The following is a 21,117-nucleotide window of genomic DNA, read 5'->3' on the forward strand; positions in this document are numbered from 1 at the left end:
CCCAGGGCCTGAGAGTTCAGTCCCTCTACATTCTCACCCTGCTCTTTTCTCCTCCTCCTTCGTGTCCCCAAGCCCGTGGGACAGGAAAATGAGGCTGGACTTAGGGGAGGGGGCGGTTGTTTAGGGAGCATCCTAGACCATCTTAGTTGGCCTCTTTCTGCCTGTCGCCCAACCACGGCACCAGCTTTGATGCTGAGGCGCCCAGTGGACCACCCCATCGTGGCTTCCCTATGCTGGGTCTAATCATCTGTTAATTTGTCTCCTTCTATCCCACCAGGCCCCAAGTCCCTCCTAGTCCAGGGCCTGACACAGAACAGGTGCCAAGTGTGTTCCTTGAATGAAGCCATATCTGCCTGGGCCCTCTCAGTCCCGAGGTCCCATGATTCTAGAGTGATGGCCACTGACACCCTTCAGCTGAGTTGGATTCCTCGTGATGATCTCCTGCTGGCACCAGACCGAGCAGCGTGTCCCAGTGGTTAAGGCACAGGCTTTGGAGGCAGGCAGACCTGGCTTTGTCACTTTCTAGTTGTGCTATTTTGGGTGGGTTACTTAACCTCTCAGAACCTCAGTATCTTCTTCATCTATAAATGAAGGAGTCATCCCTGTACATGACCCATAGTAAACACTCAAGAGAAAAGTAACTGTAATTGTTAGCCTAGTCCAGTGGACACAGATGGAATCCTCTGTGCTCCTGGGATGCTATTAGGTTGAACCATATGAAATTGTCAATTTTTGACACATACAAATTGCAGTTTCACTTGGCTCCACCTGGTCATCTGGCTTTGATTTGGGCCTAAGGAACCCACTGTATTTACATGGAAGGGGGTTAAGGGCCACCACTATACCAGGCGTCTTACAGAAATATCCAATTTACACTTTACAACACCCTAAGAGACAGGTCATACTATTGTTAGCATCCCCATTTGACAGGTGGGGAAACTGAGGCTTCTAAGTAGCACTCAAGAAAGTGATGTAGCCAGAATTGGAACCCAGGTCTGTCCAACTCAGAGTCTGTGCTGTTTGCATTGTTGCTGTCTTGAGACTAGGCTGCCTCTTGCACGTGGCGTGGCCTCACTTCGTGGCGGGGAGAGCTCCCAGCGTTCTCTTGGGCCCCCAGCCTGAGACTCGCTGAGCTGCTGCCTGTGGGACCCCATGTTCTCACCCTGATTTAGACAGTCTCAGCTCCTGCAGTTTTCTGCTGCAGTGGCTTTGGCTTTGGTTGGGGGACTGGAGGGTGATAGGAAAGTCTTGTGTCAATTCTCCTTCCAAACTTTGGGGGCGTTCTTCCTGAGCCCTCCTGTTCACTTGTTGAATTCAGGTCCTGGCATCCAGACTCTGGATCCAGGCACAGCGTCCCCCTGTCCAGCCTTTGCCCACAGCCTCACCGAGGCAGAGCCTCGCTGGAGGTCATCACAGATGACCGCTGGAGGCAGGAGGCCAGACAGGGAACTGTTGCAGAAACTCAGGCTGGTGATTGTGTTGGCCTGAACTAACAAGGCCACCAGCTTCTCCAGACTCAGTTACCCCATCTGTAAAGTGGGGATGACAGTAGGACCTGCCCTGTAAGAGTTTAAGGATGAATTGGCATGAGCCTGGTGATAATAAGGAAGTGTTCATTAAAAGTGAATCCGTATTGTTCTGCTGTTTTTTGTAAAAAGGGAGCCACTGAGAGACTCTAAGGAGGGGGGAAATCAGGTCAGATGCTGTGTTTTAGAAATATCCCCGTCGAGGTGAGCAGAGGGGCAGGAGGACCTTCAGGAGGCTGCCACCAGCATCCAGAATGAGGTGGGCTGGGCCTGAGCCGAGGATAGAGGAAAGAGGTGGTGAGGAGGCAGCATGAGGGCTGGAGGAGATGGGAGCGAGGGGGAGGGGAGGCCCCAGGGTGAGAGCCGGCTGCCAGGACTCCTTGCTCTGTCCTCTCTCACACCTTTCCAGCCACCCTGGCCCCTGTCCCCTCCACTGAGCCCCCTCCAACTGGGAGGTCCCTCCCAAGCCTGTTGGACCTCCTTGTTTTAGAAGGTGCCAGACTTTGGAAGTTCCCTGGCCCCTGGCTGGTAGGATCAGGAATAGCCAGGCCTCTGCACACATTTCATTGTCTTTGTACCCATTGACTCTGGGTAGGGGGGAGAAGTAGCAACAACCGCCCTTTACTGAGTGCCTACTGTACGCCTGGTGCTCTGCTTAGGGCTCTGCATTCGTTGAGTCAGCTGATCCTTACCGTCGCCTGTGAGGTAGACACCACTGTCACCCCACTTCACAGGTGGGGCAGCAGGCTGAGATGCGACTTGTGCAGGCCCATGTGGCTGGAAATCACAGGGTCAAGGTTTGAGCCCAGGCAGTGTGAGGGGCTGGCTAGGTCAGACCCTGGTTTCTGATCAGCACCCCCAAGTGTGCTGAGCAGCCAGGTTTGAGAAGTGCTGTGGGTGAGCGTGGTTGGAGCCGTGCACTGGCTTAGGAGCTCCTTGAACCTGCACGTGTAAAGTGCCAACTGCTCCCCAGTGCTGTGTTTGGCTTCACGTGTGTGGCCTCATTTACTTTTCGAAACGGAGTTGTCGCCCGAAGTCACCTGGCTGGTAAGTGGCAGAGGCAGGACTCGAATTCAGCTGTGCTGTTGCTGGGAACCGGGGGAGATGAGCACAGCCGCTTACGGTCCCCACAACTCATGTGTCTCCTGGTCTTCTGGGTTAGGAATGGGCATTCTGAAGTCAAACAAATCTGGGTTCAAATTCTGGCATCCTCCTTAACCTCGCTGAACATCGGTTTTCTCTGCTGTGAAATGGGGTGGATAATAAGCTCCACTCCATAGGGTTTCCTGAGAGCAGAGTGCCAGGGATTTAGCAAGTGCTCATTAGGTGTTGGTCCTCAGCTGGAGAACTCCTACTCATCCCTCAAGACCCAGAGCAGTTGTTTTTTCGTCTGGAAAGCCTCTCTAAGCTCCACCAGCAGAATTAGCCTCCTCCCCTCTGTATTCCCACAGTGGCTATAAAGTGCTTCCTGGTGGGCCTGTGGCCTGTGAGAGAATTCTCCTATGTCTTCTCTGTTGAGTATCTGTTATGTGCCAGGCACTCATACCCAAAGGAGCCGAGACCCATCTGACCACATAGCCTGGTCTTTTCCCACCATGTCACGCAGCCTAGGTTTAGATCTTGGCTCCATCACATGCTGGCTGTGTGACCTTGGGTGAGCCAGTGACCCTTTCTGCGTCTCCAGACCCCTTGACATTACATAAATGAAGTCCTTGGTGTAGTGCCTGAGCAGCCCAATAAATGCGGCCCGGTGTGATTCCTTTCCGTTACTTGAACAGCTTTACCCCGACTGCCTGTATGCCTTGCACACAGTGGTGCTCTTGGTGGCTGCCCTGTGCTCTCTAGGCAGCCCTGTTCACACAGGAGAGGCCCCAACTTGAAATCTCTCAGCTCCGCTTCCGGCGTTGCCCGGGGCTCCCCTGAGGCCTGGCAGCCTTGGAGATATCTACAAGCCCTAAGTGCCTGCCCTGGAGGCTTTCCTAGAAAGTCAGCCTTCAGGTTGGTTTCGGCCGAGCCTGCACTCCAGCTGCCAGCACCTCTGCTTGCCATTGGAAAGTTCCCCGTGCCGCTCTGGGCCAGATGTGTGCGAGCATGTGTGTTGGCAGCCAGAGGCCCGGCTGTAGCTGCACGCCCGGACCAGCAAGTGTTTCCACCAGTGTGTCAGTCTAGAAGAATGGAGGCGCTTGGCCCGGCCAGCCCTGGAAGCGGTTCCTGCTGCCCACCATCTGGATAAGACTCCGGCAGTGAGGGAAAGACGGGCTCCAAGGTGTGGGCAGCCCTGTGTGTGCAGGCGCAAGGGAGGGGGCGGTTGATCAGGTTTCACAACGTGACATTCCTGACTTGTCCTTTTAACATAGCTTACCTCGAAAGAGTTGAGTTGGCCCAGGGGAGACAGACTCAGTCTGAGGCTGCGGTATGTCGTGTCTGTAATGGGGCTATCAGTGATGGTGCTGGGCATTGCCTGTGGTCAGGCGGTGTGCCAGGCACCTGTTATGCTCACTGAATCCCTAGCCAACCCTGTAGAGTAGGTACTGTTATTCTCTCCATTTTACAGATGGGAAAATGGAGGCTCGGAGCTGTGAAGTGACTTGCAAAGTCACACAGCAGCTTCAAGCTATAGAGCCAAGATTGATTCCCAGGGACTCTAAAGCCAGTGCCTCTCTTTTACATTCAGGAGTGATTGTTATTTTTAATTTTTAATTTACATGCATAGAGGAAAATTCCCTTTTTTGGTATAGCGTTCTATGAGTGTTTATGCACGTGTAGGTTCTTGTAACCACCACCACAGACAGGATATAGAACGATTCCATCACCCCCGGAGAATTCCCACGGGCTGGCCTGACTCTTAAATGCAGTCGGATGATGCTTCCACTTGGAGTTGAAATTCCTCTGTGGGGTTCTCTTTCTCTCCATTGCCTGTTCAGAGAAGCCTTGGGGTGGAACGTGGACTTCTCGTCCAGGGTCGGGCCCCATGCCTGCATTCTCCTCAGTAACAAAGCCGGTTCTGTTTCTAGTACCCTTGGCAGTTGAACTGTTCATTCAGCCATTTCAAGAGCATTGTTACTCTCCAGACACAGAGAGCCTTGAGTGAGGTCACTTTGATTTATGACTATGTGGCCCTGTCTTGGCTTTCTGTCTGTCTGCCTGTCTCTCCGTCTGCCTGTCTGTCTCCCACCAGACATTTCCTGAGAGCGCACTGTCACCAGGCACTGGGAGGACCGTGGTGAACCAGACAGTCCTGGCCCCTGCCCCTTGAGGGCTCCCAGGGGAGTGGGGGTGACACTCACGTAAACAGACCAGCACACCCAGAGAAAGGTGCTGAGAAAGGGCAGCCCTAGGGGCAGTGGGAACCCAGAGGACAGGGGCCAGGCCCAGACTTGGAGTCTACAGCATGGCTTCCAAAAGGAGGTGACCTCTGAGCTGTCACTTGAGAAATGAAGAGTTGCTAAGCAGGGGAAGGGAGAGAAGATGTTCCTGCCAGAGTGCAGGGGCCAGGAGGCAAGGGAGAGCCTGGCCAGGCTGGAGCAGGAGGAGGCCCCCAACCCCACGGCGTGCCTTTCTTGTCTTCCCCAGCAAGGCGGAAAGCCCCAGGAGCGCAGGGCTTCTGTCTTCCACGTTAACGGCCATATCCCCAGCCCCCAGCCCTCGGAAAGGAGGGCCTGGGGCACAGGAGGTGCGCTGTCTGTATTTCCTGAATGAACGAGTGAGCAGAGGAGAGAGACACAATTCAGTTTTCACTTTAGAGAGACCCCTCCTCTCTCCCACTCCCGCCAGGCCCCTTCTGCACACAGATACAGTCAGAGGTCTCAGAGACCCTCAGCTCCGCCCGAGCATTCACCACGTGCCCCGTGGACGAGGAGGGTCGGAACACAGCCCTCGACGGGAGCACCTCATCTGCCGCTAACACCAGGAGCACTTGTTTATGGGCCCCATTCCAAGCATTCACTTAATTGAAAAAAATGGAAAAAAAGAGAAAATGGCAGCCGGCCACCCCCGGTGTGTCACTTGCTGTGGCGCCTGAGCTTGGTGATTTCTGACGCTAACGTGGGGACGGGAAAGCTGTAGCCTGCGGCCGGGAGAGCCGAGGCCTGGCCTTGGGGAGCTGGGAGACGGGGCTTCAGGGGCCGAAGGGGCTGGGCTAGAATCCGGCGTCACCCTCAGGCGTGGCACGTCACTGCCCTCTGCCTGGGGTTCCTCCCCTCCGGCCTGAGGGCGGCCCCACCGTCCTGGCAGGCGTGCTTGAGGACTGCAGCTGTGTTCCTAAAGCACCCAGCACACGGCCAGCGTAGCGGCACCTCCCCCAGCACGGTCGCTGATTTCCTCATGGGCCCCCACTCACCTTGGCCCTGCCTCGCGCTCACATCCCACGATTGCCTCCTAGGTCTCAAAGGCATTGTGACACCTGGTGGCATTTCTCCAGGAACAAATTTAATGTACTTTCTCTAAAGAGATAAATACGCACTCTTCACCACTTCCGGTGACGATGCTGCTCTGGGGTGTTGGGAAATCAAACGAACTGCTGGGTATTGCAATCCCAGAAAGAGGCTGGGAGTGCTGACCTACATAGGCCAGATGTTGGGCAGACTGCTGGGGAGAGCCGACAGATCGGAACCAGAGGGATCGCGTGGTCTGCACGGGGGGCAGCAGAATCATGTTTCCCATTAGTTCAGCCCTCGGAGCCAGCCAACTGCCTCTGCTCTCTCCTGGCTCTCCCTCTCACCTCCACCCTCTCTCTCTTTTCCTCCCTGCCTCCTACCCTCCCCAGACTGTGTTCCTCCACTTTAGGCCGGGGCAACATATTGCCAGAGCAGTGGATCTGGAGCCCAGCCAGTCATTACCAGGCTGTTCCCAGGATCCGCCAACCCGGAAGCTCAACCAGTGTGAGAGCTTTATTGAGGGGGCAAGGGGGGTCTCACCCACCTTTTTTTTTTTTTTTTTTTTGTGAGGAAGATCAGCCTGAGCTAACATCCATGCTAATCCTCCTCTTTTTTGCTTAGGAAGACCGGCTCTGAGCTAACATCTATTGCCAATCCTCCTCCTTTTTTTTCCCCAAAGCCCCAGTAGATAGTTGTATGTCCTAGTTGCACATCCTTCTGGTTGCTGTGTGTGCAACGCGGCCTCAGCATGGCTGGAGAAGCAGTGCGTCGATGCGCACCCGGGATCCGAACCCAGGCTGCCAGTGGCGGAACACGCGCACTTAACCGCTAAGCCACGGGGCTGGCCCTCACCCACCTTTTAAAGTTGGTTTCTTAAACTAGGGTCTGTAGCCTCCTGGGTGCCATCGGACGTATGTCCAGGAGCCTTCTCTGCAGGAAGTGGGTTCATCTGGATCTTGAAACTAACACTCCTGCTTGATTTCCGGGCAGCACGTGCTCTTGTGTGTAAGGTTGCTTTGGCTGCAGAGCAGGAGAGCCTTAGCTATCCTGGGCTGGGGACTTGCTGCAGAAACTGCGTTGGCCTGTGAGGGGAAGCCGTAGCCCCCCGGTATGCTGCGTGAGAGACAGTTTTTCCTCCCTCCATCTAAAAAGGACTCTTCTTTCTCGGATTGAGAGACTGCATTCTGCAGCGCAGCTCCCGCATCCTCAGCACCTCCCAAGAGGGGCCCTGGGTCTGGTTCCGGCTCTCCTCCCTGCTGTCTGCGTGGCCTGGCAAGTTCCCTCCCCTCTCTGACCTCATATCCCCAGCTACAAAATAAAGGATGGTGTAGAGCAGGGTTTTCAAATATTTTAAAGTCTTGGAACCCGCCACTGTTGGCCTGAAGCAGGGACGGGCTGTGGGCAGTGGAGGAACCCAGGTCCTGTCAGAAGGCCCGCTGATGGTTGCCTTGTGGCAGTGTGGATACACGTGGTCTGGCAGCAGGACCTACAGGCTGCTGGGGTACACCCTCTTCCATATATAGAAGAGCTAAAAGTGGCGCTGCCTAGTGGAAACCAGGGTTGAGAGCCCAGAGACCCACCCACCTCACCAGGAGCCTGGGGCTTCTTGCAGGCCAATTTGACCACTGGCCTAATCACTTCTAAGAACTTTGCAGATTTAAAGTTCTGTGGCCAAGTCATTGTGCAGGAGTCTCAGAGGGGCATGAGGATCTCGTAAGGAAATTTGGACACTGTCATGGAAGTGGAAAGAGTCCACAGCTGAGCATGTAACCCTTAGCAAGTTGCTACCCTTCTTGGCCCCTCCGTATCCCCGTTTGTAAAATGTGGGGGTTGATCTAGGTCAGGGATACCGAGTATGCAGCACGCATCCTACCAGTCCCCAGTGCCCGTGGCAGACATTGCTAATGGATTGCAGAACTCTGTCTTGCTGATGCTCCTTTCTTACCACCCCTGTGGGAAAACAGGCCCAGCCCCCTCTGCCCCACTGGTGCCCTCTCTTTAGATGCTTTCTTCGGTCTCCCAGGTCATTGCAGACCGCTGCCGGCATTGCAGAGCCAGGAGACGGCTTCCAACTTGAGAAATGTGGGCTCATTGGCCTGTAAACAACAGGACTCCAGATAGAATGAGAATGGCAAGGAATGCCACTAAAACAGCCCTGCCCTCGTCTCGATCCTGCTGCTGGCACAGTCACAGTGTTTGACACAGCCACAGACCCCCTGTACGCTATATGCTTAATTCAGCATTGTTCTTCCAATTCACTCACTTTTTTACTTACATTATTTTTAAAGGGAAACTTCAGCCGTCTACCATAAATGGAAACCCAGCAGGACGGGCTAGAAATAGAAGGAAACGAAATACAAAGGAAAAAGAAAATCAGTGTGTTCAAGTGCTTCCTGGCTGATGTTGCCTGTGCTGAGTCCTCTTTCTGTAAGGAAAGAGACCAGCAAGTCTCGGAGGGGGTGTTAAGAAGCCATCATTGCCACCGTTCTGAGCCAGTCAGGACGGCAAGAGAATGGCAGAGACTCACTCTCTCACCATGGGTTCCCTGCAGTTTAGTGCCAAGTCCCTGTATCGCCTAAAACCAGCTCGTGTACCCCCAGCTCCTGCATAGACCTTGAGACGCAGTGATCTGAGGAAAGACTACCACTTGGAAAAGCCCGCAGACTAGACTCTTCCCCACCCCCCAAGCCCTCCCCAAAATCAAACCTCTGGCTACTGCAACCCGGACCGAAATGTAATCACTTTGTCACATGACCAGTATGGCAGCCCCACACCTTCTAATTAATACCAGCCGGGACTTCAGCTGGGTTCTTTGCCAACCCTAGAAACCCCACTAAAGAGGTCTGCAAAGCAAAGTGAGCTTGGAGGACATTCCCCTGTGCCTCAGAGATTTTATTCACTGGGCAAAAACACCTTCTCGTGTTTTCAAGTTCACGTGATGAAAGCACATGAGATCACAGTGCTCCGAGGCGGGGCAGCGGCCGTTTCATATCATCCTGCCCAGGGGACAGTGTGTCGCTGGAGTTCTGGGGCCTTCCCAAGAGCCGCGGCCGGGGTTGGGAGGGGTGGAGATCTGGCGATGGGTCTGCGGGGATGGGGCATGTCAGGTAACTGGGTGCCAGTGGCTCGCAGAGGCGCTCGGCCCGTTTCTGGCCCCCCGCTTAGCCTTGCCCAGGCCCAGCTCCTGGTGTTTTTCACGGGCCTCTAAGCTTTGTTTTGGTTTAAATGTTTATTCCTGGACAAACTGACCTCTTGGTTGTTGTCACTTGGAAATGAGACCTAAATTCCTGTGTGCTTAATGGGGTCCTCCAGGCACTGGGAGCCCCTGCCCCGTTCGGCTGGGTTGGACCTGCCGAGGGCGGTGAGCGTGAAGCGTTAGGAAGCATTAACTGAATATTCTCCCTCAAGTCCCAGCCATGAGCCGAGATTCTAACCAATATAGATCCCATTTCTAGAGCTTTAAAAAAAACGTTATCTATCTTTACAACAGCCCATGAGGTAGGAAGGACAAGCATCCTTATCCCCATTTTTCAGACAACGCAGAGGCTCAAAGAGGCAAAGAACTTATCCTAACTCACAGAGCGAGGTCAGGGCTAAGGCCCCATCTGCCTACTCCCAGCCTCCTCCCACCCCACACTCCTACTGGGCCATCAGCTGGGCCCGTACCCAATAGGTGCTCCGTGATCTGGAAGGATGTTCTGGAGGGGTGGCCCCAGAACTGAACTTTCCCCTATTTAGCATAGAATTCTTTTAGTTGCACAAAAAGTTTCTCATGCCAAAAGGGGAATTAGCTGGAAGGCCCAGGCCCCTCTCATGCGTCATAGGAGCCATGGGTGCGCGGGCGGGCCCTGGAAGCAGGGACGGAGGGCTGGCAGGAGCCAAGCAGGCTCTCCCTCCCCTCTGTGCTCTCCCTCCTTGGTCCCTCTCTGCAGACCAAACATCTGTCACAGTGTGGAGGAGGCTCGGGCCGCAGCCGTCCTCCCGGATGGAGCCGACATGCTCATGTGTGATTCCAGGTTCCTGAGAGAGAACCTCATGGGCCAGGCCTGGATCAGGAACTCTCCCTGGGCCAGTCAGCTGTGGCTGTGGGCCAGGCAGATCAGGCGGCACTTCTCAAGCGGGGGATCCACAGGTGGACTCTCAGCATCTGCCAGAGGGCTTTTTTCCTTTCCTGTCTTCTAAAAGCAGTCTAAGTTGAAAAAAAGTGGCTTCTGGAGGCCCCAGGACAGGGTGGTCCTCAGAGGGCGGGGTCGCTGTGGCCCAGGCTAAGAGACACCTAACACCATCTACAAGCAGATGGGGTTCTTCGTCCTCTCTGTGGCAGCTCCTGGCAAGGTTGGACTGGCCTGGGACTCCCTGGGACGGTCCTCAACCCTAAATCAGGGAGGAGAGGCCAGGGCAGCCGAAGCCCTGGCTCCAAGCAGGTTCATGAGTGTATGTGGACCCAGCGGTTGGGCCAGACATGTGGATCCCCTCCCCTCAGACTGAGGCCTAGGAGCAGGAGTGGGGGGTGGCAGGGCCTTCCCCATAGACACCCATGGGACAGGGACAGGGCCCTGACTCACCCGCAGCTAAGAAACCTGTGCCCCAAGCTCAGGTGAGCTGGGCATGTGTCCCCAGCACCGTGGAGGGGCAGTCCCTCTGCACCCATGGGGTCCAAGGAGGACAGTGGAAGAGGCAGGGCCCTGGGGAGGCAGTGTGTGGGGACAAGGTCTCGCCCAGCTTATGTCCCTGTGTGTAGTGTGTAGTGATGATGATGATGGCTTCTCTTTATGGAACGTTTGCGGTGTGCCAGACACCACGCTGAGCACTCCACATGCATGTTCCCATTTCACCCTCACTGCAGCTGTGAGGTTGATACTAGTATGATCCAGCACCATCTCTGTTTTTCAGAGGAGGATGCTGAGTCGCAGAGAGGTTAAGCCACTTTCCCAAGACCACACAGCCGGTTGCGATGGAAGCAGAGGGTGAATCCAGGCCATCTTAACCCCTAAACTCCTCAGCCTTCTGGCCGACTCTCAGGAATAGGCATCTCGCCGCTGGCCCACAGTCCAGCTGTGGCCCAGCTTCTGGGGCAGGGGCATGAGTCCCTGCAGCAGTGAGGCCATCAGGTTAGAGGTGACCTGGGCCAGGGTAGCTCGTGACCTGAGGCAAGTCAGTGCACATCTGAACCTCCATCCCTCTCTGGGAAACGTGGGAAGTGTTGGCCTGGCCTGCAGGCTGGTGGAAACTGGGGGAGACCAGGCCCAGCCGTCTGCCCTACTCTGCCTCAAGCACCTTGGCCGAGGTTAACACCATCCCAGAGCCCTCCCCTCCACTGTTTCGTCTCTTCACTGACTTAGAGGAAGTGAAGACACCCAGCGCTCTGGCCCTGGTGGGAAACCTGGGCTTGGGGAGTCTGGACTTTGTGAATCATGCAGGCCCTGTGCTGAGGTTGTGTAAGAAGGGATTTCGATGGTGGCTAATTCCAGTTTAAGTGTGGTCTCTGTGCTTCCTCATTCCCAGAGCGGGGAGTCCCAGCTGCTCCCTAAAACTCACAGCTCTGGGCCGAGTGCAGGTCGGGGTGGGGGGTGGTTATGGTAAAGCAGGACGGGGCAGAGAGGATGGGAAAGTGGACCTAAGAGATCAACCAGGCTCCCTTCCCAGCTCCTATCTGTGAGGGCTTGACCTCCTGGCGGCTCAGTTTCTTCCTCATTTTCTTACGAAGCATAGATTTTCCACTGTGCTCAGTGCTGGGCATACAGTGACCGAGACAGGCATGCTCTCTGCTCTCACGAAACTCAGAACCCGGTGGGAAAGCAGGCGCTTAGCATTGCAGTAAAGTGTAACTGACTTTGTGATGGGAAGTAGCTGCCAAGCAGCAGGGAGACTCAACCTCATGTTGGTGGGGAGGGAGCACTGGGGGCAGGCTTGCTGAAGGAGGCAGCATTTGAGCTCTGCCCTGTTAGTAGACTTACAGAACATCCCACCTTCGGGATTTGTCTGGTTGTTGCCTTATGGTGTCATTTAGCTTGTTCCTCTGCCTGCTGTATTTCCTATGAATTGGGACTTCGGTCAAGAGGCTTGAGATTTAGGTTAAACATTTTGGGAACAGTGCTTGACAGAAGAGTTTATTTACTTCATATTGCATCACCTCAGGGGCCACGCAGGGTCTGATTGCCCCTCTATTGGTGATGTTGGGTTTGATCCCCTGCTTACGGTTGTGACCACCAGATCTCCCCATTGAAAAGGTACCTTTTTCCCTTTGCTGAGAAGGTAATCCGTGTGGTGATGCTTTCATACCGTGTCTCAGCCAGTGGTTCCGCATCCATCCAGGATCTTTCCAGAGTGGCTGTGCCGTCTTGCTTTCCCACCAGCAATGTGTGAGAGCTCCAGTGGCCCCACGTTTTCGTCAGCACTTGTTTTTGTCAACAGCTTTTGATTTTAGCCGTTGTCATAGATGCATGGTGATGTCTCATTCTGGTTCAGTTTGCCTTTCTCCATGGCTAACAGTGTGGGACATCTCATGTACTTGATGCCGTCCGTATATCCTCTTTGATGAAGTGTCTGTTCAAATCTTTTGTCCATCTTGTAATCAGACTGGTTTCCTTACTGTTGAGTTGTGGGAGTTTTTTATTAATATATTCTGGATTTAAGTTTTTTCTTGAATAGGCAGCATGTGTTTTGAGGGCTATACCATGGAGAAAGTTTTAGTGTTATTCCCAGGGAACATGACATGGGCTATGTAAATCTCTGCAGAAAATCTGTTTTCTTCTTTAAATTATTTTTTTAATTGTGTTAAAATATATATAACAAATTTTACCATTTCAACCATTTTTAAATGTAAAGTTCAGTGACATTAAGTATATTCACATTGTTGTACAACCATCACCACCATCCATCTCCAGAATTTTTTTCATCTTCCCAAACTGAACTCCGTACTCATTAAACATTAACTACTCTAGGTACCTCATATAAGTGGAATCATACAGTATGTGTCCTTTTGTGACTGGTTTATTTCACTTAGCATAATGTCCTCAAGGTTCACCCATGTTGTATCATGTGTCACAATGTCCTTTGTTTTTAAGGCTGAATAACGTTGCGTTATGTGGATGTGCTGCATTTTGTTTATCCATTCATCCATCGGTGGTCACTTGGGTTGTTTCCACCTTTTGGCTGGTGTAAAGAATGCTGCCATGAAGAAGTCTGCTTTTAATTCCTTAACACCAGGCCACTGAGTGTTACCTGGGTTTGGGATATCATCTAAAAGCCAAGGTCTGATGTGTTAGGATTGCTTTGGTTGCAAGTAACAGAAACTAAAACTGGCTTCAACAAGAAAGGGAAGGTTTTGGCTTGTGTCTGTGCAATGTTCAGGATGCTGGATCCGGGGGTTCAAATGTTGCCACAGGACTCAGCCCCTCTCTCCCCCTCGGCTCTGCTGGCTTCTGTGTGACAGGTACTTTCCACGTGGTGACTCGTGGGGTGGAGTTCTCCCAGCTAGCCGTTGCTGTGGGGAAAAGGCTCTCTTCCCTGACGGAGCCATCAGAAGCCCCAGAATTGAGTCTCATCGGCCCGGCTTGGGTCACATGCCTGTCCCTGAACCATTGTTGTGGCCAGGGATAGGCAGGGGAGGAAGACTGTCACAGAGACTAGAGGAGGGGGTGGGTGGTCCTCCAGGGAATCAGGTGCTACTACTGACAGGACAAAGTGGGGGCCAGAGGAGCAGGGGTGAGGGACAACCGCTATGAAGGAAAAGTGACCTTGGCGCACCTCAGGGGTGCCAGGCGTTGGGCGAGGCCTGTGTGTGTAGTTATTGTAGTGAATCCTCGAGGGAGGCTACTGTCCCCGTGTCAGAGAGAAGGACACTGCGGCCAGAGAGGTTGGCACCTGTGAGTCTCACCCGGCAGCAGGGCTGCATTAGAACCCAGCGCATGTGCTCCTTCACCAGCCTCTAAGCCCTGGGCATGGCCCAAGTCCCGCACTGGGACAATTCTCACCAAAAAGTGAGCTCCGGGCCTAAAAATGCAGGCATTGAATTATGTTCAGAGGTTGCTTCCAATAAACCAAGTAGGCTGCTGCAGAGTCCTTGTACTGTACGTACAGAACTTTACAAATTGTAAACAAGAGAGCAAGAATGAATTGTGTAAGCAGAATTTTTTTTCCATTTATGGGTGTATGCTTTTTGTTGGTTTTAAGAAAAAATAAAATCTTTGAGGATCTTTCTTTTTTTTTTTCCTTGTTTTTTAATCCACATCGGCATTGTTCTTGACAGATAGTCATCCAAACTTTGCTTAAACATCCCCCAGTGCCAGGACCTTTGGTATGGTATTTTCTGGGTCTCAGTTTACCCATCTGGAAGGTGGGGCCATTGGATTGGCTGAGTTCTGTGGTCGCTTTCAGTGGTAGAGAAGCCTCCTTACCTGGTCGGGTGTTCTAGAAAGGGAGCCTGTCTGAGGCAGCAACCTTTGAACCGAAACCTGAAGGACGAGGAGCTGGCTGGGAGAAGAGCTCAGGACAGGGTACTGCAGCAGAAAGGAAAGTGTGGATCAAGATGCGGAGGCTGGGAATGCTCCTCTTCAAACCATTTTCCACACAGCAGCCAGAGGGATACATATGGATATTTTTTAAAACAGAAATTAAATCACGTTACACACCTACCCTTACCCCTTAAAACTCTTTGATAGAATGAAATCCCAGCTCCTCACTGTGGTCTGCCAGCACCTCGCAATACCTGCCTCCCGGCCGCATCCGCCTGCCTCCCCAGCTCTGTCCCGCCATGATGGTCTCCTGTTCCTCAGACATGCTGAGCATTCCCAGCCTCCGCATCTTGATCCACACTTTCCTTTCTGCTGCAGTACCCTGTCCTCAGCTCTTCTCCCAGCCAGCTCCTCGTCCTTCAGGTCTTAGTTCAAAAGTTGCTGCCTCAGATAGGCTCCCTTTCCAGAACACCCAACCACCGCCACCTTCCCCCCTCGTGCACGATCATGGCAGGCTCTGGGCTGCTTCCTGAGCACTTTCTGTAACTTATGATTATATCCATATTTGCTTGTCTGTTGTTTTATTGCCCATCTTCCACTCTCCAGGGGCAGGGTCTGGGTCTGTCTTGCTCCTCGTGGTATCCCAGCACAGAAGGGTGCTTAATAAATGTTGTAGAGGGAAGGAAAGAAGAAAGGAATGAATGGGAGCCATCCATAATCTCCAAGCTGGAGTCTTGAAGCAGAATTGAAGTCTCCATTTTAATAAAACTAATGACTATTCCGGGGGCTTTGGAGACACAGCTCTTTTTGTTGGCGAATCACCTTTCCAAGGTGCTCTGCCTCGTACAGGATGCCTTGGCCTGTTCTTTGGCTCCGTGAGGTACCCAGGACACGAGTACAAACAAGCGAGGGGGTGGGCCGGGATGCCCAGATCCCTGGAGTTGAAATAGCCTGTTTTTATGCAGGCTACTAGTATTTCCTGAACTTCTCCTCTGTGCCGGGCAAGGGACTCAGAGCTTTGCCTTTGGTCATCATCACATCTCTGTATGAGATGGGCTCAATGACCCCATTTTACAGGTAAGGAAACTGAGGCTACAGGGGTTAGGAAACTGTGTGAGTGTAGAGCTTCTTGACTCCAGAGCCCAGGTTCCTTCCCTTCTGCCGTGCTCAATGGAAATAAAACCCATGTTGGATTTGGAGAGGTCATTCCTGGTAAGATCCTTGGCTCGGCATTCAAGGGCACCTCCCAACTTGTCCTGATTTGTCTTTCCATTTTTCGTCTCTTCTCACCTGGAGAACTGGCTCCAGACCCCGTTGCCGCGTTTTTCTGTATTGAATGAGGGTATCGTAGTAAGAACTCATTTGAACGGAGACTCTGGCTAAAATCCCTTTGGAAACCACTGCCAGGCGTAATCTCCCATCACCCCGAGCTGGTCTTTGCTCCGCCCTCCTCTCCCATCACCCGCGATCTCTTCCTTCCCCTCCTGCTGTCTAAATCTCTGTGTCCTTCAGGATACACCAGGATGACTCCAAGCTCCTGCCCCTTCCTGCATCAGTAAGGACTAAATTACATGTGTCAGAAACCCAACTTAAATTGGCTTCAAAAATAATTCGAGTGTGCATGTGGCCCAAGATTTCTGGCGCAGGAAACTGGACAGACCAGGAGTGGACTGAGCTTCAAGCAGAGCTGGACCTCAGGGTCAGGCTGTGTCATCAGGAATCTGCTGGTGTTGGCCTTGTTCTCAGGCATGCTCCTCCTGAGAGATGATGAGATAGATGGTGCCCACAGCTCCAGGTCCCCATCCTAACAGCCTGGCAACCTCAAAGAAAGAGAGCTTGTCTTTCTCAAGGGTGGGAGCAAAAGTCCCAGGGCTGATTCCTGCTGGCTCTGATTGGCCCAGTGCAAGTCATGTGCTCACTCCTCACCCAATCAGCATGGATAGTGAATGGTACCCACGTCTGTATCTAAGGGGCTGTGCTGAGGTGGGGAAGGAGGTCCCAGGAGAAAAGTCAAGGCGCTCTGGTTGAAAGAAAGGGTAATCAATACAGGGCAAAAAATAACAGATGTCCACAGGCCACGTGGTATTTATCTTCATTTATGTATGTGTTATCTCTCCAGCTAACCCTCGGCTCTTGGAGGGCAGGGGCCTGGCCTGTGTACCCCCATGGCCTCCAGCAACACTGAGCCCCTCGTGTTTATGCAGCATTTCTCTGTTTCCAAAGAGCTTTCGTGTATATATTTTTTACTTGTCAAACTACACTATGACAACAGATAATTTGTGCAAGCCAGGAATGGTTACAGTGTGCTGGTCGCTTAGCCTTTGAGTGTCTGGGTGGTGTCCAGGGCCACCGGAGTCCCTAGCCAGATGCCTCTGACCTCCTGCTGCCACCTCAGTTTGCCCAGATTTGTCACTAATGTATTATTTTCTGTGTGTGCCGTGACTAGTGACGAAGGTAGGAAACATGGCCCTGTGGTTGATAAAGTATTTCCCCATCCTCTTTCTCGTCAGATCCTCATACTGTCCTAGGAGGCAGAGGGAACAGATGCTGTTGCCCAGTTTACAGAGGGAGAAACTGGCGCTCAGGGGAGACAATGACTTGGCCTGGGCCCTAACTGCAGGAAATGATGTCACGGCTTAGCTTATGAAAATACCAGAGGGCCAAGAGCTGCAGGTCCCCGTGACTTCTGACAGAAGTCAAAGTTCTAAGAATGACTCTGGCAAAATAGCCAGCCCCATGCCTCTCTGAACTGAGTGGGGAGCAAGAAATCCTTACACTGCTGAAAATAACAGCATCTTCTGAGATGAGCGGGGTGCTGACACTTTGCCATGCTTGATTTCATTTAATGCTTTGCAGGATTCTCCGAGGTGCGGGTTATTACACACATTTTATTCAGCAGGCAGCAGAGGCTCAGAGAGAGCAAATAATCCATCCACAGTCACACAGCTGGTTGGCGGCAGAGCTGAGATTCAAACCTAGGTCTTTCTGCCTCTGTACCCTGTGCTTTGCTCCCGAGTCCTGGAGATGGAAAGGCCCCCCTTGGTGTTGACAGCTGTCTCCTCTGTCCCCCTCCGCAGGTCTACATCATACGGGTCACGTGGTCCAGCGGCTCCACCGAGGCCATTTACCGGCGCTACAGCAAGTTCTTTGACCTCCAGGTAAGGATTTGGGGTCTCCAGGGAGCTGCAGGGTGGGAAAGAGTTTAATTGGACTTACTTGCCATTTTAACTTCAGAGCTCAGACCCTCACCACAGCGGACACACGGTGTTCTTTTTTATTTCCTAGACTTGAAAATGACGTCCATGTGCTCGCTTCAGCAGCACATAAACTAACAGTGTAACGATAGGGAGAAGATGAGCATGGCGCATGGCGCCTGCGCAAAGATGACATGCAAATTTGTGGAGTGTTCCCTATTGTTTTTTAAGAAAAGATGTCCATCACTTTTGGGACATAGGTAACGTGCTTTGTTGCTTTCTGCTTTGATATTCAGTATTTCCCAAATAAAAGAAAGGCTGCTTGCTGACTGCTCCAGAATGGAGGGTAATCTGGAAATGGTTTCTCTGTGGCTTTGGCGTGTTTGTGTTGTGAACAGTAATCGTGTTTGCTGTCAGCTCAGTTTGTTGAGTGCGTTCAGAACTCTTGGGGCCGTTCAGCTCTGCAGACAGACCTACATCTCTTGCTCACCTGGGCCGCCTCTTCCCGTCAGACTCCAGGCTCGGCTCCTAAAGTGCCTACTGTGCTCTGAGGGCCCCACAGTCCCCCTCTTCCCCGAGGACTTTGCATTTCCCCTTCCTCACCTAGAACACACACCTCCGCCCTCCTAACCCACTCGCCGGCTCAGGTAACTCCTGCTGCCCTTCAGGACTCGCATCCTCTGGGAAGCCTGGTCTGACTTTGTTCCCCAGCCGGCGAGGGCTGCCTCTTCCGCACCCCCACAGCTCTGTGCGTCCCTCTGTCCTGACTCTGTATTAAAGTTGTCTGCTAGTCTGTCTCCCCCTCTAGACTATGGCTGTCGTGGGAAGGAACCACATCTCCATCATCCTTTCTCTCCTTAATGTTTTATTCAAGGACACAGGGTGTGTCCAGTCAGTGTTTGGTGACTGAATGAATGAACGAGTGGACAACCACCATGAACACTGCCAGTCTCATGGGAGCCGAGCCAAATGTGGACAGCCCAGTGTAGCCCATCCCCACTAGAGTGAAAGAAGTCTAATCTGTGGGGCAGGAGCTTATCTTGAACTCACCAAAGGCCAGCAAGTCGAAGCAAGTGTGTCTGTGAGAAGCCCCAGTGCCCGATAGGTCTCACCAAAGTTCTTTAGAAAACACGGGCCTCAGGAGGAGATGAGAACTCGCCCAGCTCCCTGAACCCGTGCGTCCTTCCTGCCACATGGTGAGGGGCTCTCGTCACCTCACAGGCCAACACAAGGCCTCATCCTGGGATGAATGTCTTCCTTTCCTCTGTGTACCAGTTAGGATGCTTCAGTTGATAGAGACCCAACTCTAACTGGCTTAAGTAAACAGGGGGATTTTTTTGGCTGGTATAACTGAATATCCCAAGAGAAGAAACCTGTGGGCTTCAGGCACAGCTTGATCTAGGGTTTTCCACAATGTCCCCTCACCCAACTCCTTCCTCTGCTTCTGCATTCCTACTTCCATGGTGTTGGCTTTATCCTCAGATCCCACGTGCTTGCAAAATACTCTGGGCTCAGACTCAGCAGGAAAGAGTGAAAGGTCACTTCCCAGAAGTCCCAACAAACAGGGTATTGTGTTTCATAGGCTTATCTCTAAGCCAGTCAATATGTTTGAGGAATGTGTTAGCCAGTGCGCTTATCTGGGTCCCTATTCCACTCCTGGAGCCAGGGGGGTGGAGAGAACAGCTGTGATGGGATGAGAGTGGCTCTGCTGAGCGTGAGAAGACAGCCCCCGTCCCCCCTCACCTGCTGTCCCTTCACCTCACGTCTTCTCCCTGAAGGTCGGGTGATATTCACCACAAGCATCCTCGGTTGTACAGACTTAATCCGTTCCTGAAAATGTCAAACAGAGAATTGTCGGAGCCTGTGTTCCATTATTTTAAAGGGGGAGGGGAGATGGTAGGGTGCTCCTAACCGATTTCCCTAGATCACTCATACAGTCACTAAAACAATCTCAGACTCCTACATAACAGCCTGCCAGAGTCACTGCATCATGTAAAGCAGTTGAGACACCAATTACCTAATTATTTAAAATGTAATGAACTCATTAGTGATGTTTTGTGTTCTCTGTGCAACAAAATCAAACAGCATCATATACAAATTATGTTTGTCTTCTGGTCTGCAGCAAACATGTACTGAATGTAAATATACAAGAGGCTATATGTGAAAGCTGCTGAGATACCATCTAAAATGGGCTTGGCAGGAGGAGCACAGGGGCCAGGAAAGGGCTGACCCCTGGGGGAAGGGAAGGGGAGATGACAGGGGTAATGCCCAGCACCTTTAGTCGCCATGAGCAGGAGGCTCAGCCCTGTGTGAGGATGACCAAGGTCCACACTCCTTAGCCAGACGCACGGTGATCTGTGCAGATCAATCACAGCAGGTCTTCAGGTCAGAGAGGGAATGTTGGGTACACATTTGGCAAGTTGCCAGCCTGACTTTTCATCAGTGAAGATCTGTGTAGGGAGGGCTACTTGTATTTAGCTTTCAGAGGCCTCTCGCCTACCTGACCCCTCCAGGGACGAGAAGGCAGGGCAGAGAACAGTGACAGGCGTGATTGCTCTCGATGGGTTACTGACACCCATGGAGCAGACGCCCACTCCGGAGCGTGGGCAGGAAGAGGGGAGTGGGGGTGGATCGATGGAGGCGGCAGCTGTGCCCCATGGAACCCAGAGCAGGAAATGCAGCCAGCCTGCAGGGGCCCAGGACCGACAACAGAGTGACCTTCCAGACGCCTGGCAGCTTGCAGGCCGTGTGTCATTGTGGCCACAGCATCTCCCATCGCACCTGCTTCCTTTTCCCACCAGCCTTTCTGCACCAGCTTCCGCCTCTTGCCCATGGGCCCCCGTCCTCCATGGGATCCCCAACAGCACCTTCAGTCCCCGAGTTAAAGCGTCCTTCCCTGTCGTCACCACACTGGAGTTTCTGAGTGCCGATTCCGGTCTCCAGGAGAGAGAATCTGATTGTCAGGGTCCTGGGTCAGAATCCGCCCCGAGCCTGTTAGCTGTGGCCAGAAAGGTGGGGGTCGTCGGCACAGCATCTGGAGGAGAAGGGAGGCGGGAGGATGCCCTGGAAGCATGTGTGTGTTAATTTCTGCCGTCTTGCAGCACACGGCCCAGGCAGCGAGTGAGGAATCTGACCCTGTTATCGAGTTCTCTGTTCCAGCCTAGCCCAGGGCGTCAGACCTTGACTTCTGGGGTCGGACAGACCTGGGTCCAAATCTCAGCTTGGCCTTTCCAGGTCTCACCTCGGTGTCACCTCTTGTGTGTTTCTGAGCCTCAGTTTCCCCATCTGCATACAAAGATTGAAAGCACTTTCCTCCTGCGTCTGTTGTGACAGTGAAATGAGTGGTGCCTCGCTCAGTAAGCACACCAGCTGTCATCTGCTGTCCCTCTGCTCAGGTGGGACTTGCCCGAGGGGACATCGTTTGGGAATGCTTGAGCCAAGGTCAGATCACGGGGCTCCCTGTCCCAAAGCCTAATTTCCCTCCACTCTCCTGTTCTGACTCAACTTTCTTATTTCTACCAGAACTTAAAAGTGAGGTTTTCTTCCCCACTCAGCGTAATTGGTA

General features: G+C 52.8%; 1 protein-coding gene and 1 pseudogene across 2 annotated transcripts in view; both read left to right on the forward strand.

The window, feature by feature from the left end:
- SH3PXD2B (SH3 and PX domains 2B) overlaps positions 1-21,117 on the forward strand; it is a 102,814-nt gene that overhangs the window by 13,665 nt on the left and 68,032 nt on the right. For both annotated transcript variants that reach the window (XM_087429413.1, XM_004428520.3), the window contains exon 2: positions 17,436-17,516. In XM_087429413.1, coding sequence (XP_087285539.1) covers positions 17,436-17,516 — 81 coding nt within the window. The remainder of the gene's footprint in view (positions 1-17,435; positions 17,517-21,117) is intronic.
- On the forward strand, positions 17,663-17,776 carry LOC147917198 (U6 spliceosomal RNA; annotated as a pseudogene).

This window comes from Ceratotherium simum, chromosome 4, assembly GCF_057802395.1.
Source record: "Ceratotherium simum simum isolate JZ-2026a chromosome 4, ASM5780239v1, whole genome shotgun sequence".
In the NCBI taxonomy this organism is placed as follows: Eukaryota; Metazoa; Chordata; class Mammalia; order Perissodactyla; family Rhinocerotidae; genus Ceratotherium; species Ceratotherium simum.